The sequence below is a fragment of the Pelodiscus sinensis genome, chromosome 4 (assembly GCF_049634645.1).
Source record: "Pelodiscus sinensis isolate JC-2024 chromosome 4, ASM4963464v1, whole genome shotgun sequence".
NCBI lineage: Eukaryota > Metazoa > Chordata > Testudines > Trionychidae > Pelodiscus > Pelodiscus sinensis.
Window position 1 is genome coordinate 107323393 of NC_134714.1, and position 14300 is coordinate 107337692.

Genomic DNA, 14300 nt, shown 5'->3' on the forward strand with positions numbered 1-14300 from the left:
TGCCATCTGGGGGGGGGGGGAGTCGGGGGGCTGCAGGAAAGCTTCCACCCTGAGGAGCCCGCAGAGCCAGCCCAGTCCTCCCCATCGGGGGCTCGTACCCCATTCCTCCCTCACCTCCTTCCACTTACCCCTCCCTAGCCCCCCTTCCTGATGTACAAAATAAAGGACACATGTGGTCAAAAATAGAAACTCTCTTTATTGAACAAAACTCGGGGAGACTGGGAAAAGGAGGTGGGAGAGGGGAAGAGAGAGGGTGGGAGAGGGGAGGGCAACAAAAATGATCAGGGGTTTGGAACAGGTCCCATATGAAGAGAGGCTAAAGAGACTGGGACTTTTCAGCTTAGAAAAGAGGAGACGGAGGGGGGATATGATAGAGGTCTATAAAAGCATGAATGGTGTGGAGAGGGTGCATAAAGAAAAGTTCTTCATTAGTTCCCATAATAGAAGGACTAGAGGACACCAAATGAAACGAATGGGTAGCAGGCTTCAAACTAACAACAGAAAGTTGTTCTTCACAAAGCAAATAGTCAACCTGTGGAACTCCTTGCTGCAGGAGGCTGTGAAGGCTAGAATTATAACAGAGTTTAAGGAGAAGTGAGATAAATTCATGGAGGTTGGGTCCATGGAGTGGTATTAGCCAGGGGGTAGAAATGGTGTCCCTGCCCAAAGTTTGTGGAAGGATGGAGATGGAGGGCACGAGATAAATGGCTTGGTCATTGTCTTCGGTCCATCCCCTCCAGGGTACCTAGGGTTGGCCGCTGTCGGCAGACAGGCTACTGGGCTAGATGGACCTTTGGTCTGACCCAGTACGGCCATTCTAAGCTCAGGTCTCAGGGTCGGGGGTCTCAGTGGACCACCTTGATTTTCATGCACACCTGTTCCTGGGTGGCCAGGCTGGCAGCTCTCCTGCCCTAGACGGCCACTTTCCTGTGCCTAGTGCAGAGGTCGTGGATGAAGTCCACGATGTCCACACTAGACTGGGTGGGCGCCTGCCTCTTGCGGACCCGGGCAGGCTCCCGGGAGCCGCCAGCCTGGTCCTGGGAAGAGGCGGAGGGCTGGGTGGCAGCGGGTGGCTGGCTCGAGCCGTGCCTGGTGCAGTGTCTGCTGGCTGGGTGCTGGCAGGCTTGCACCTGGCACGGGCACCGTAGCCAGCCCGTGCCCCTTTAAGGGGTCCGGGGCCGGGAGGGGGGCATACGAGTTTCCCTGGTGTTGGCCAGAGTGGCCACCAGGGCAAGCTGGGGAGGGCTAGTCTCCCACTAGTTCAAATTAAGAGGCTACACAGCCCTTAGTTCGAACTAGTTAATTCGAACTAGGCGTTAGTCCTCGTGGAATGAGGTTTACCTAGTTCGAATTAAGCGCTCCGCTAGTTCGAATTAAGTTCGAACTAGCGGTTCGCATGTGTAGCGCTTATCAAAGTTAATGCGAACTAACATCTGTTACTTCGAATTAACTTTGTAGTGTAGACATACCCTAACTGAGTATAGAGGAAGGAGAATCCATGAGATATAATGAGGAACCAGATTTGGTAATGCCTGATGCACTGGTGTTTTCCTTCTAAGCATGCACTTGCCTGTGTGTGTGCACAGATATGTGTCTGCAGACTCCAGATAGTAAAATCTCCTCTAAGCGGCACATCATGAAGGCTAGCGCAGCACCTACAAGCAATGTGCTTGGCTCAAGCCTGTGGGATTACTCCCTCATTTTCAGAAATACTGAAATTCAGGCTAAACTATGTAAAGGAAGGAAAGAAGCAGGGTTCTTTCTCTGTACCAGCAATTGTTTCCATTGATTTTCTTTGTATTGATTTGAAATACCCCACATTGTTAATCATGGGAAAGAAGAAAACAGTTGGGCAGAATGCGGGGCAGAGCTAAGGAGAAGAATGCGGTTATATGCAGTCTCTCTGATGGGGCTGGAGCTGTCTTAGTTGTTATCAGTGTACCACTCTCTGTGGGAGAACTAGGCAGGATAGTGGCTGGTAATATTCTCTGAGAAAAAAGCTTTCAATTCCAGATGCTGGTGATGTGAGCACTCACTGTGTGGTGAAAGCCAGATATTCCCTGTCAGCCTGGTTAATTATAGCCCAAACTCTGGATGCACTGTAACTTGCCTGCATGCCTACAAATGCCTGTGTAAAATGCAGACAGCATGTTCAACCTCATCAGTCCCGCTGCCAGTTCAGAGCATGGGACACATTTCATAATGTGCCAGTGTGATGTGTTTCTAAGTGAAGAAAAAGTGGCTCTGGGTAGTAAATGGCTTGTAGAAACCATCCCCACTATGACTAATGTCAGGCTGGGTCCTGGCCCAGTTCCCCTGGCAGTATGAGCCACATTAGTGCCATGGAAACAGGCTGTCCATGGGAGAGAACCACTCCTGCCCTCTGAGCAGTTGTCAGTGAGCTGCTGCTGCCCTGACCAGCTGGATGCAAATCCAGTGCCTGTGTCTCTGCAGCAGAAACCACAGGGCTCCCTTGCACCCCATGCTGTGGTTGGAGGGGAGAATGGAGCATTGGGACTGGGCTCTTTCAGTATTTGAGGGAGTTGGGAGCTTTCCTCATCATTGTGGAGGATTTGATGTGTCTCATCCTCGTAATTCCTCCCCATGGAGGCAGTTCTGCCTTCTGTAAAGGTGGGGTCTCTGAGACAGGTGTGGGAGAATGGACATAGCCATGTCTCTTGGCACACACTGGCCCTGATTAGATTGCCTGTGTGCAGGGGTGGAGAGGTGGGCGTGAGGAGCTGTCACATGGCTGCTTGCATTACCCAAGCAGTTTGGGGGTTGCTGCATAGGCTAATGGGAGCATGTTAGGATCAGCAGTGGGTGTGGCCTGCCCATTAGCTAGAGTTAGAAGGGCAGCCCTGAGGGGAACTCAGACTACCCCTTTTTCTAAACCCCTGGGGTCCTGGGTGCTTGCTCCACACATCACTCACAGGAGAGAGAGCCGTGATGGGTTTCTTCAGTACTGCCCAGGAGCCTAGCATGCTGGTCCCTAGAGGCTAACAGATAGGGAGTCTGGTTGACGTTAAATTCCTCAATGCTAATCAGCAGCTCTGGGATAGAAACTGCAGAAAACATTGCAAATTCTCTGGTGAGATTGTAGCATCAAGCTGTGGCCATTACTGATTGACAGGCTGTGGGACTGGCCTTTCCTGATCTAGCACAGATCTGAGTCTGCTCTCTTACCCTTACCGAGCGAGCCCATTGAGTTCAGGGTAGCTGCACGCATGCACACAAGTGCACAATTCAGTCCTTGCTGTGTAGGCCAAACAGAATGGTAGTGGGTCAACCTTATCTGAGCCACCAAATGGCTCCGCTAGCTTAGCGTGGCGTCATTTCCATCCATGCAGAAGGCTTTGACGTATGGGTGGAATTAATAAGGGAGAGCCCAGCGTGAACATCTGCTTTTAAAGGGGAACGCCTTTGGACTAAGGTCTTGACAAATCTATAGTCCTTTGTGAATGTCTGTGGCTTAAATGTCAATTCCAGGTACCTTTCTTTCTTTGTAAATGCTAGCTCATACCCAGCGCCTCGTCCACATCCAGTCTATGCTGAAGAGGGCTCCTAGTTACCGCACGCTGGAACTGGAGTTGATTGAATGGCAAGAGCGTGAGCTGTTTGAGTATTTTGTGGTTGTGTCTCTGAAAAAGAAACCATCTAAAAACACTTACCTTCCAGAAGTGACGTATCAGTTTCCCAAGGTAAAGCAACCACCTACCTATTTTCAATACATTTAAGATGGTTTGGGGTAAGATCAATGAAAGGAGAAAATGGGATGAGTAATAAGAATCTATTTTTGACCTGGGTCAATAGACCTGACCTCCAAATTTATCCAGTGCTTCTGTTCTAACATGCAGCTCACATTGAGCAGGGAGAATGAGGCAGGGCTCTTTCAGAAAGGCTTTTCCTATTCTACACACACAGCATATCCTTTCCCGGCACTGAAGAGGTTGGCCTAATCTTGAGCATTTAGTTGCTGAATTTTAATCCAATTTCCAAATATTTCAGAGGCATTTTATCCAGGTCTCACTGCCCAGTGTTAAGGTCTGACCCAAAGTCCGTGGAAGTCAGTGGAAAACTCTTAATGACCTCACAGGGCATTAGATCACACCCTAGCAGCAGCTGGTGATTTTGAGGTTGGTTTAATGTTGCAGTGCTGAGATGCACTAGTTTGAGAAGAACTTTAGGTCACTTTGGGTATGTCTACACTACCACCCTAGTTCGAACTAGGGTGGTAATGTAGGCAACCGGAGTTGCAAATGAAGCTCGGGATTTGAATTTCCCGGGCTTCATTTGCATAAAGCCGGGTGCCGCCATTTTTAAATGTCCGCTAGTGCGGACTCCGTGCCATGCGGCTACACGCGTCACGGACTAGGTAGTTCGGACTAGGCTTCCGTTTCACGAGGAGTAACGGTAGTTCGGACTAGGAAGCCTAGTCCGAACTACCTAGTCCGTGCCGCGTGTAGCCGCACGGCACGGAGTCCGCACTTGTGGACATTTAAAAATGGCGGCGCCCGGCTTTATGCAAATGAAGCCCGGGAAATTCAAATCCCGGGCTTCATTTGCAACTCCGGTTGCCTACATTACCACCCTAGTTCGAACAAGGGTGGTAGTGTAGACATACCCTCTGGGACAAAGGCATTTCAGATCAATTTTTAAAAATGTTAGTGATTGTTATTAGTTTTCTTGTGGTAGCTCCTAGAGTGCCCATCAGCCATGATGTTAGATCCTGCAAAAACAGAACAGGATGGTTCTTTGCCCAAATGGCTAATGAGGAAACTTACTGCTCAGACTAGTGGCTCTCTTGCTCAAGCTGGAATCAAGTGAATCTGTTTCATCCACCACAGCTTGAAAGGCCCACCAAGCAAGTGCGTGAAGCCGAGGAGCGGCTCAAAGCCATCCCCCAGTTCTGCTTTCCTGATGCCAAGGACTGGCTCCCAGTATCGGAATACAACAGGTAAACCCACCTGTGCGTGCCTCTTGCTCATTGCTATTGGTGTGCACCTTTAAGAGTGACAGAGACATCCTTACCCAGCGTAAGGAAGTAGCAGCTTTGAGACTTGGCCATCTCACGCTGAGGCAGCTGTGTTTAACTCTTTTGTTAAGTTTCACAATATTTTCCCTCCTTGTTCTGCCTGATTCACAAACCTTTGTTGTTGGGAGAAGCAGCTGGAGGCTTTGTCGTGGCCATTTCCAGATGCAGAGAGAGATCTTTGAAAAAGCTGAAAGACTGGCTGGTTCTTTTTTGCATAGCACAGTGTGTAGTCATTTACCCTTGGAAAAAGTGAGTGCCATTGGGATCTAAAACTCTGAGGGGGCCACTCCGTAACTGTCTGGAGCTGACATAGCTCCATGCGTTTCAGCAGAACTACCCCAATATATATCCACTTAGGCTCTGGCCTTAGCATGCTTATTTTCCCAGAGGTCAATGGCTATATGAGGAGCAAGCCATTGAAGAACCAGACCCACCTTTTCCTTTTCTCACAACAGAAGCCTCCAAAGTGTGTCCTGTCTTATTTTCCTCCTTCATAGGTTTGCGGATGGATGGACAGAGATGAATTAAATATGTGTGGAATGACATGCATGTCAGTAAAATAGGAAGTTCTGTACACTATGTCTCGTGTGTGCTTTTTGATTGTGATGTCATACCACATTAGCCATGTGGTGGCACCTCCTAACTGAATTACCGCAGTTAACAAGCAAAATATGTAACATTTCCTTGGCTTTCATGGCTCATGCCACATAAGGTTACAGTAACCGTGATGTGTTTGCCATAACTTGGCTATATTTCACAGTGCTCAGAAGTAAACAAATGATGAGCTATTAAAAACACTGAAGAAGCACTAGCCCTCTATATATTACTTGCTGTGGGCAAGTGGGTAGGTAAAGTTTTTCCAGGCTGTGCTGTTCCCAGTTCAGAAAGGAATTGTGTACCTAGGACAAGAAAATGAGTAGAGTTCTGATTATGAAAGTAGAGCTAAGCATTTTGAATAAGGGAGGAAAACAGTGTAAATGGAATCTCAGATATGGACAGATCACTGGCCCTATTCTCATTTACACTGCCAGTGCAGTCAAAAGGGGCCTTAGTGTAAATAAGAATTAGATGCCACATACAGTAGTGGAATAGCCAGGTCCTTCAGTGCTGCATGGACATGTTTGTGCTCTGCTGCTGTTAGAATCTAGCCATATGTCCCAATCATTGAGGGTTTGCCCCAGTGCAGTGGAGATCTGGTGATTGAAAGCAGGGGGAGAGGCTCAGTGCTGCTCCTTGTTAGCTGTTAGCATCGTGTTTAGAGGAGAGAGGATGTGGTTGGGATATCTCTATTGTGCATGGATTCTCAGCTCTGATTGCACATTCTTGGGATCTTTTGGAACCAGCATAAGCCAGAGCAGCCATATTTGGTGCACAAGGTGACCTCAGGATCAAAGAGTGTGAAGGGGAGCTTAGCACTCCCTCTAGACTTGTGCTGGGTGCTCTCTGCCTGTGGGTGAGAAGCTAGCTCTGGTTTTGCAAACCTTCCCTGTATACTTAGGGTTTAAAAGGGAACAATGTGATAGAAACCCTACCACCTATGTAGCACAGCAAGACCTTCCAGAATGACTGGTTTGGCAAAGCAGCAGCAGGGCGACGATGCTGTGTCCATTTTAAAATACTTTATCTATCTTGGAGGCACTCAAGGCACTTCATAACAATCTGCTCATGAATTGAAAACAAGGCAAAACAAAAGCTGTGTTCACAGGGTAGATTGACACCTCTTTCTAGGAACTCACTGCGGTCCTGTCACTGTAACAATAAAATCTGGGACAATGTTTATTACAGTGAGACCTTCTCGTTCATGCTGACTGGGGAAGATGGCAGCAGAAGGTTTGGGTACTGTAGAAGATTACTGGTAAGTACATCAATTTGAGTTCTTTCCAAACACAAAGTTCAGTGGTCAGTCAACATTGCAGTGAATAGTAGTGAGCATGTCTTCTGCAGACCGAAAGTAAATCTGTTTTCAGAACGCTGAGTGTTTGAAAGACAACAAGGTCAAAGGCAGTAAGAATTTTCAGAAACCTTCAAATGAATTAGAAAACCCAACTATTTCAAGAGAATCACAAAAGTTTGAAGAATATTTCCCCCCTTCATTGGTATTACTTGGTTTCAGTTTCAACCAAAATCAGAACTATTACACCCCCACAAAGAAGACTATTCTTGTGATATTCTAATGATCAACTCCCCCATAATTAACACCTGTCTTTTCCAAATCACTGGAGTTCCCTCCCACAGAGAGGTGTCCTCAGTACAAGAGGATGCCAGGACATCATCTGGAAGGAGGGTCTCAACTATGGGATCATTTCCTTCTGCTCCAGCTGGACATTCTTCTTCATTGTGACTTTCACCCTTCTCGACAGCACAGTGGTTTCCTGGAGATGGGACTGTTCTACTGTACCCAGAAAGTCTCATGCATGTGCCTCTCTGCCTCCCTTAGCTCCTCCACTTCAGCCACCCTGGCCTCCAAAGCCCATGGCCGCTGATTCCTTGCACCAAATTCACACATACACCACCTGTCCATAGGGCAGGTGATCATACATGCTACAGTGGGTGCAATAAACTAAATAGCCTCCACTCTGCTGGGTTTGCAATGACTGGGAGAACCAGATGGTGACTTGCTTGGTATGAAGGTTGCAGATCTCTTGAGACATCTAGATAAGACTTATATGTAGTGCTGGGGAGGAGCCGGTGATTGTGGTACATGTAGGTAGCCATGCCATAGGGAAGGGCAGGACAAAGGTTCCTGAGGCCAATTTTAGGCTGCTAGGAAACAGGTTGAAATTCAGAACCTCAGTGGTAGCGTTCTCTGAAATGCTTCCAGTTCCGTGCACAGGGCCAGGTAGGCAGGCAGAGCTTCAGAGTCTCAATGAGTGGATGAGATGATGGTGCAGAGATGAGGGGTTTAGATTTATTAGGAACTGGGGAAACTTTTGGGAAAGAGGAAGCCTGTACAGGAAGGATGGGCTGTATCTAAACCGAAATGGAACCAGACTGCTGGCACTTAACAGTACATAGGTCATAGAGCACTTTTTAAACTAAGGGCTGTGGGAAAGCCGATCAGTGTGGAGGAGCACATGGATCAGACAGTGACATCTCTTAGGGGAGGGTCTATTAATAGAGATTCTGTATGTCATAGTAAAGAGGAGAGCATGGAAAGGCTGTTTTAAAGTATCAAAGTTTTGGAAATATCAACAAATATTTAATCTTGCACAAATCTTACCTTTGATTGTGGAAATCCAAGGCATTAGCTCCTGGATTAGTTGCGACTTGATATGACCAAATAAGGTATATAGAGGAAAATGTAATTAACTTGTCAATAGACATTTTACCCAGTCATCTATACACTTTTGAAAGAAATATATAGTTTTTACAAATCCTTACTAATCTGAGATGATACTGAACAACATGCCCTTTCACCTACTTCAGTAGAGAAATTAGCATGTTGGGAAAGCTGGCAGAATAATGAGATAAGCAGTCTGGAAGAGATGCATCCTGACACTATATTTAAAGTATTTTACCATCTGAAGGACAAATAAAAGCTGCATAGAAGTACTTTTGTAAATATTTGCAGATGACCCACTGTATAAAATCAGTCATGAAAGATTCAGGCTTGGTTGTTGTTGTTTTTTCAAGAGTCAGCATTTTTTAAACTCATTGCTACAAAAATAATTGGTGCAAGAAATAAGTAGATAAGATTGAGACATACTTGAATGATCTGGAGAATTACCAGTGTAAATCCTTGAAAAGTGTATGAGAAAGCGTATTATGGAAAAAATAGTACAGTTATGATACTAAGTGTTACAGTGAGATCTAACACTTTAAAATATGCCAAGAGTTGTGTTTCACACACTTTATAATATTGACATATTAGGAGATGATTCAGACTTACTAATTAAGCAGATGATGGCAGTGGATTCAACAGTGATGATGTTAAATGACATTTCAGGACTGAAGAGACTGAAAACAAAAGTTAAATGCCGGAGGCAGTAAGATGGATTGGGATTTTCAAAGGGCTCAGCCTGCTCCTGCTGAGGTGAAAGGTGGGAGCAGAGTTAGCCCAAAGCTGAGCGCTTTTGAATATCTTGCCCAGACGAGCTAGAACAATATGCATGGACTGACAAAGCAAGATAATAATCGGAGGGGTTGGAAAGCCATTGAGCACCAGCAGTGGAAGAGCATTTGCTGTTAATGCCATAGCTGAATGACCAGATGGCACAGAACACAGTATGAGTTAGTATGTCGGGGGCAGGGGGAAGGTGGCAATCTGGCTTGGATCATGGTAAAACATAAGAAAAATGACTCTTCCTGATCACTGGTTCTGAAATAACACAAGGAAAAGTAACCGGTGATAGGTTGCTTATTGTCACCCAACGCATAGGGACAGCCTGCACAGTTTTGAGCCACCAGTGGTTTTGGTAGCTCACCGGCAGGCGAGCTCCTGGCCCATTGGTTTTGCAGGGAATTTATGATAACTTCATGGGCGTATAGAAGATATAAGTAAAATGCTGTAGGCTAAAGGTTATTAAGTCTTCATTAACTAATTGATAATTATGGGGCTAATGCTGCACCATCTGCTGGGGGTGCACAAAGCCTCCGAGGGGAAGCTGGTGCAGTGAGCTCTGTAGAGAGCTTTCACCTCACTGTTCTGCTGCAGCTGTGTAGCTGGCATGGGACGCAGAGGATTTCTCTTCCTCCCCACTTCAAATCTTAGCACATGGGGGTGGCATTGCCTGAAATGGCCCACAGCCCTGACAGGTGCTTTTTGCAAGATGTGCTGCATAGTCACATGCCCAGTTACCTATTTTGCACAATCAGATGTGGGAATTGTAAAAAGGACACGGTCTAGGCAAACTGTGAGTGCCAGTTATATGTCAGTTTTGGCGTTCTAGTCTAATTCCATTTCAGGATTTGTTTCCAAGCAACTTTTAAAAGCAATAGTTGAAGGGCTTGTTGCACAGATCGCACATGCAGAGACAGGCCCTAAGTCCACTTCATACCCGGAAAATGTGTCAGATAATAGAAGCACTGTTTTTCTAAAACTTAGAGCACCTGGCTTACAATGTGTAGGAGAGCACTGGGCTGTAATGTGCCCCGTTCAACTATAAGTGTGCTTTGGACATAAAGTAACTTCCCCGAGAAAGGCTAAGGAGAAACCTTCCTCACGGGCAGTTGTTCCCTAACTTTGAAACTTTGTCTGAAGCATCTTTTGAAGTAGTTAGTGTCAAAGACAGGCTGCCTAACTACGTGGACCCGCACATCTGATCCAGCATGTTGTTCTTATGATCCTGTTTTTTGGATCTCCGTTTCTGGGGGTTCCTTTATTTGTGAGATAATTGTGTCTGTTGTTACCAGGCATTGTTTAAGACTGTTTTATTATGGGATATGGTATTATGAACTGCTCTGTTAATTTTGTTGTCTGTTGCCTTAGACTTTTTTCCCCAGGATTTTCTGATAAAAGCCTCCTGCAAAAACACCTCCAGGGATACAGTAATGATTATATTTTGTTTGTACAACAAAGTCCTCTACAGTATATCCATTTTACATATATTTATATTACATTGTTTCATTTAAAAACAGGAGTAGAGTGGAATGTAACCTATTGTACCATAACAAAGAGTTCCAAATACAGTAAAACATTTTCCATTTAAAACCTGATACATCTAAGACAACCATGTTAATAGTTTTCCTAGTGATCTGGTATGAGAATTTGCATTTTGAAAATAGCCAATTTATATCAGTCAGGTTACCCCTTACCTATTTTAGTATGGTTAGCAGGTTATCCCCTGTAATAAACCAAGAGAATGTCAGTTCAGTTTTTACACTAATGATTAATTTGGTGTGTCATTTAATTGGCTTTTGTCATAGCTATATTAAAGAGCAGCCTGTTCATTGTACAGAGTATATGCACCTCTTTTTTGTGGGGGTTCAGGAGAGGGTTGGATTTTTTTCCATTTTACTAATTGTGCTGTGGTACTTAGAAAATGTATTGAATAAAATGTGTATGAGTGAGTGGAGAGTTCTGTATTGGTAGCATTTCAAACCCACTTTCCACGGGTGCTCAGCAGCAAAGAATCAGAGTCTTAAAGTGTAAGAGTTCGTCTGCACTGCAGCTGGGAACAAACCTCTGGGTCAGGTACCTGGACACTTGCTAACTCAGCTTCTGCTGACAGACTAAAAATAGCAGTGTGGATGTTGTGGCACCAAAAGGGGCTTGGACTAACCAGCTGAACTCCCACCCACCCATCCTCCTGGGTCTGAGCTCATGAAGTTAGCTCAAGTCTCTGCCTGTAGCACAACTTCCATACTGCTGTTTTCAGTACACTGTCTTGAGCTGAGTGAGAGCAAGTCACTGCACCCTAGCTGGGAAGCTCCTCCCAGCTGTAGTGGAGACACTTCCAAAGGGTCTCACTTTCTCCCTTCTCCGTATGGTTTCTGCTGGCAGAATGCCTGAAAGCAGTGGACAATTTGGCAAATCTTTGTTGTTGAGGGGTCGGGAGCTGGCTTGTTAAGACCAGAAAGTGGGTGGAGCCAGCAGCACGACCATGTGCTGTGGGAGATGATTTGAGTCAGTGCCTCTCTGAGGAAGCCTTTGCTTGACTCTTGGGAAGTGCTGACTGGAGTTTTAAAATTGCCCTTTCCCGGTGGCACGCCAAGGAAAGTCGTGGCAGGAAACTATCCAAGAGAAGACTGAACTGCAATGCCATGTGATCTGAACTGACCAACATCTGAACTGCAATTCCATGTGATCCCCACAGGCATCTCTGGCTGCACTGCAACAGAAGCTGCTCCTAATGCTGAGGAGGTGGGAGTTCCTCACAAGTCGGGTGGTAGTGAATTCTATAGCATCCCAAGAACATATCCTTCACAGAAACAGAGTCACAGCCCATCACCATATTTTATAATGTGAAAGGTGATAGCGAGCACCCCCCTTATCAACTAATCTAGTAGTTGTTGGAAATTCCATCGACTACTCGATTAGTTGATTAATCAAAATTTAACATCCCTGGTACAATACCAATATTGAGGCAGTATGTGGATGTGAACCACCAGTACAAACAAAAAACCTAATTTTATATCCATATATAAATATAAAACAAGGGATAGTTAACAAGGAGCGATGCTTACGATATTTAATATGAAATTAAATAAAAAGAAAATTAACACTACCCTTGGAGTACATGTATCATCATCCTTTCTAACAACTCAAGCTAGTAAATACACCAAAGTGCATATTATCAACACATAGCTCAGCTTTAAGATGCTAAAAAAATCTATGAGTCAACTTGAAATAGTCGTGCCCTCCTTGCAAGGGTTTGTAGACAGATTCATGTTTCAAAGAGTTTACAAATTAGGTTTTATCCTACAAAATTAGCATCACACCTAGTACTTGCTACTTCTGACTCATAAGAGCCAGAACTCTATCACATAGAAAAGATCTGGCCTTAATGTAATACACTATACCAGGCATGTCCAAAGTCTGGCCCGCGGGCCAATTGCGGCCTGTGTTCTGGTTTAATACGGCCCCCCAGGTAATTTGGCAATATCTATCTTTTATGGCCCCCAACGAATCCATATGTATTGAGATGAATACATTGTAAAATCTCAGTTAATGTCTGTTGGTCTAAATCAGTTATAAATATATTTGGACACAACATGTATACTTGGTGTTATGTTCCTGTTCATATTTTTTGAACTTAAAACTTGACAGACAACCTTTATTACCAATAATATGTAATGTACTTTACAATGTTCCTGACATATATTTCAGCTTCCTGGATTTTTTTTTTCATCTGGCCTTCAGATATGAAAGGCAGAGTGATTTAACACCTGTTTAGATTTGTCATCCATGTGACGAAATGAAAAGTATGCCGTTTGCAATAAACTTTGCATAAAATAGTTAATTTGCATTTAATTTTAATGGTTCAAAGAATGTCAGGCAAAATGGTCGGCCCTCACACATGTTCACTTCATCAAATCTGGCCCTCTTTGAAAAAACTTTTGACACCCCTGCACTATACCATGTATAAATTACTAACACAGAATTTTTTAAAAAATCATTAAGATCAGAGTTTTAGATATCTGCAACACTCCAAAAAATTCTGTTAAAAGAATCTTTTTCTTTCTTACCATAAGCCATTAACACCTATGTCTTTGTTTGAAACATAATAATATGTATATCCTGGTGTGCACACACGCATGCGCGCACACGCACACACACAAAATACAGCCTGATTTTTTCCCCCTTCCTCCAACCAAGCCCCCCAGAGAGGACTGCAGTAAGTGAGTCAGGAGGGTACCCCAGACTCCCCCCCACCTCCACCTCACTGCACAGATGCCAGCACCCACCCACCTCCTTTTCCCCACCTACAATCTATTCCCCAATAGATTGCTGGGATAAAATCATGCTTCTCAGACTTGCAGATACCAGCAGTCTAGCTGGAGGTTAGGACAGGACACGCAGCACAAACTCTCTTCCCCTCCCTCACCTCACCCCAGGACACAGCACAAACTCTCCACTTCCACCTCACCCCAATGCCGACACCCACTACCCACCCCTTTCTTCCACCTACCCCATGCAGTCAGCTTCCCCCACCCCTACCTCTCTTCCCACCCCAGGAGGCTTGAGGAGAGTGCTGGGTTTCTGCCTCTCTCTCTTTTCCTGGCGCAGACAGGACTCTCCAAACTCCACTCCCCTCCAACTCCTCCCAGCCAATTACTCATTACTTCTCCTCTCCCCAAATGCCCCTACTCTACAGCTCTCCCCCCAGACACTTATTCCCTCCCCTCCTCCTTATCTCCCCTCTCTCCCTGTTCTCTGAGTCCTATGTCTGAAGCAGGCCACCCCCTTTGAAGCTTATATACAGCCCTTCATCCAGCTGAGCTGCCTACCTGCACAGAGCTCAATAAATAGCCATGCAGCTTACAGGGAAATTTGTCCTGACCCATCTGACTTCCAGAAAGATTGAGTTCTTAAAGTGAACTACAAATCCTGCAGACATGGGAATCTCCATGGAGGACAACTTTGTCCTTTTGAAAAGGATAGAATAGCCCAATGGGTCAAAGTTTCACTATCTCCTTCCCCTTTGAGGGCAAGTCACACTTGCAAGACTCTCGTGGGCAGCCTTGCAAACCTAGTGAGGAGGGCTGTAAACTAGGTTTGTCGGGGGACGGTGATCAAAACCCTGAGGGGAGTGGGAAAGTCAGATACGAGGAAGAAATGCAGAGAGGAACGAGCAAGAAAGGAGGACCCCTGATTCGAATGGAG

At 45.4% G+C, this 14300-nt stretch overlaps 1 protein-coding gene across 17 annotated transcripts in view; it reads left to right on the plus strand.

Annotated features, from left to right (window-relative positions):
• Positions 1-14300, plus strand: part of DENND2B (DENN domain containing 2B) — a 353709-nt gene that overhangs the window by 260543 nt on the left and 78866 nt on the right. For all 17 annotated transcript variants that reach the window (XM_025189962.2, XM_025189963.2, XM_075927977.1 and 14 more), the window contains 3 exons: positions 3517-3701; positions 4848-4957; positions 6821-6890. In XM_025189962.2, the coding sequence (XP_025045747.2) occupies positions 3517-3701; positions 4848-4957; positions 6821-6890 (365 nt within the window). The remainder of the gene's footprint in view (positions 1-3516; positions 3702-4847; positions 4958-6820; positions 6891-14300) is intronic.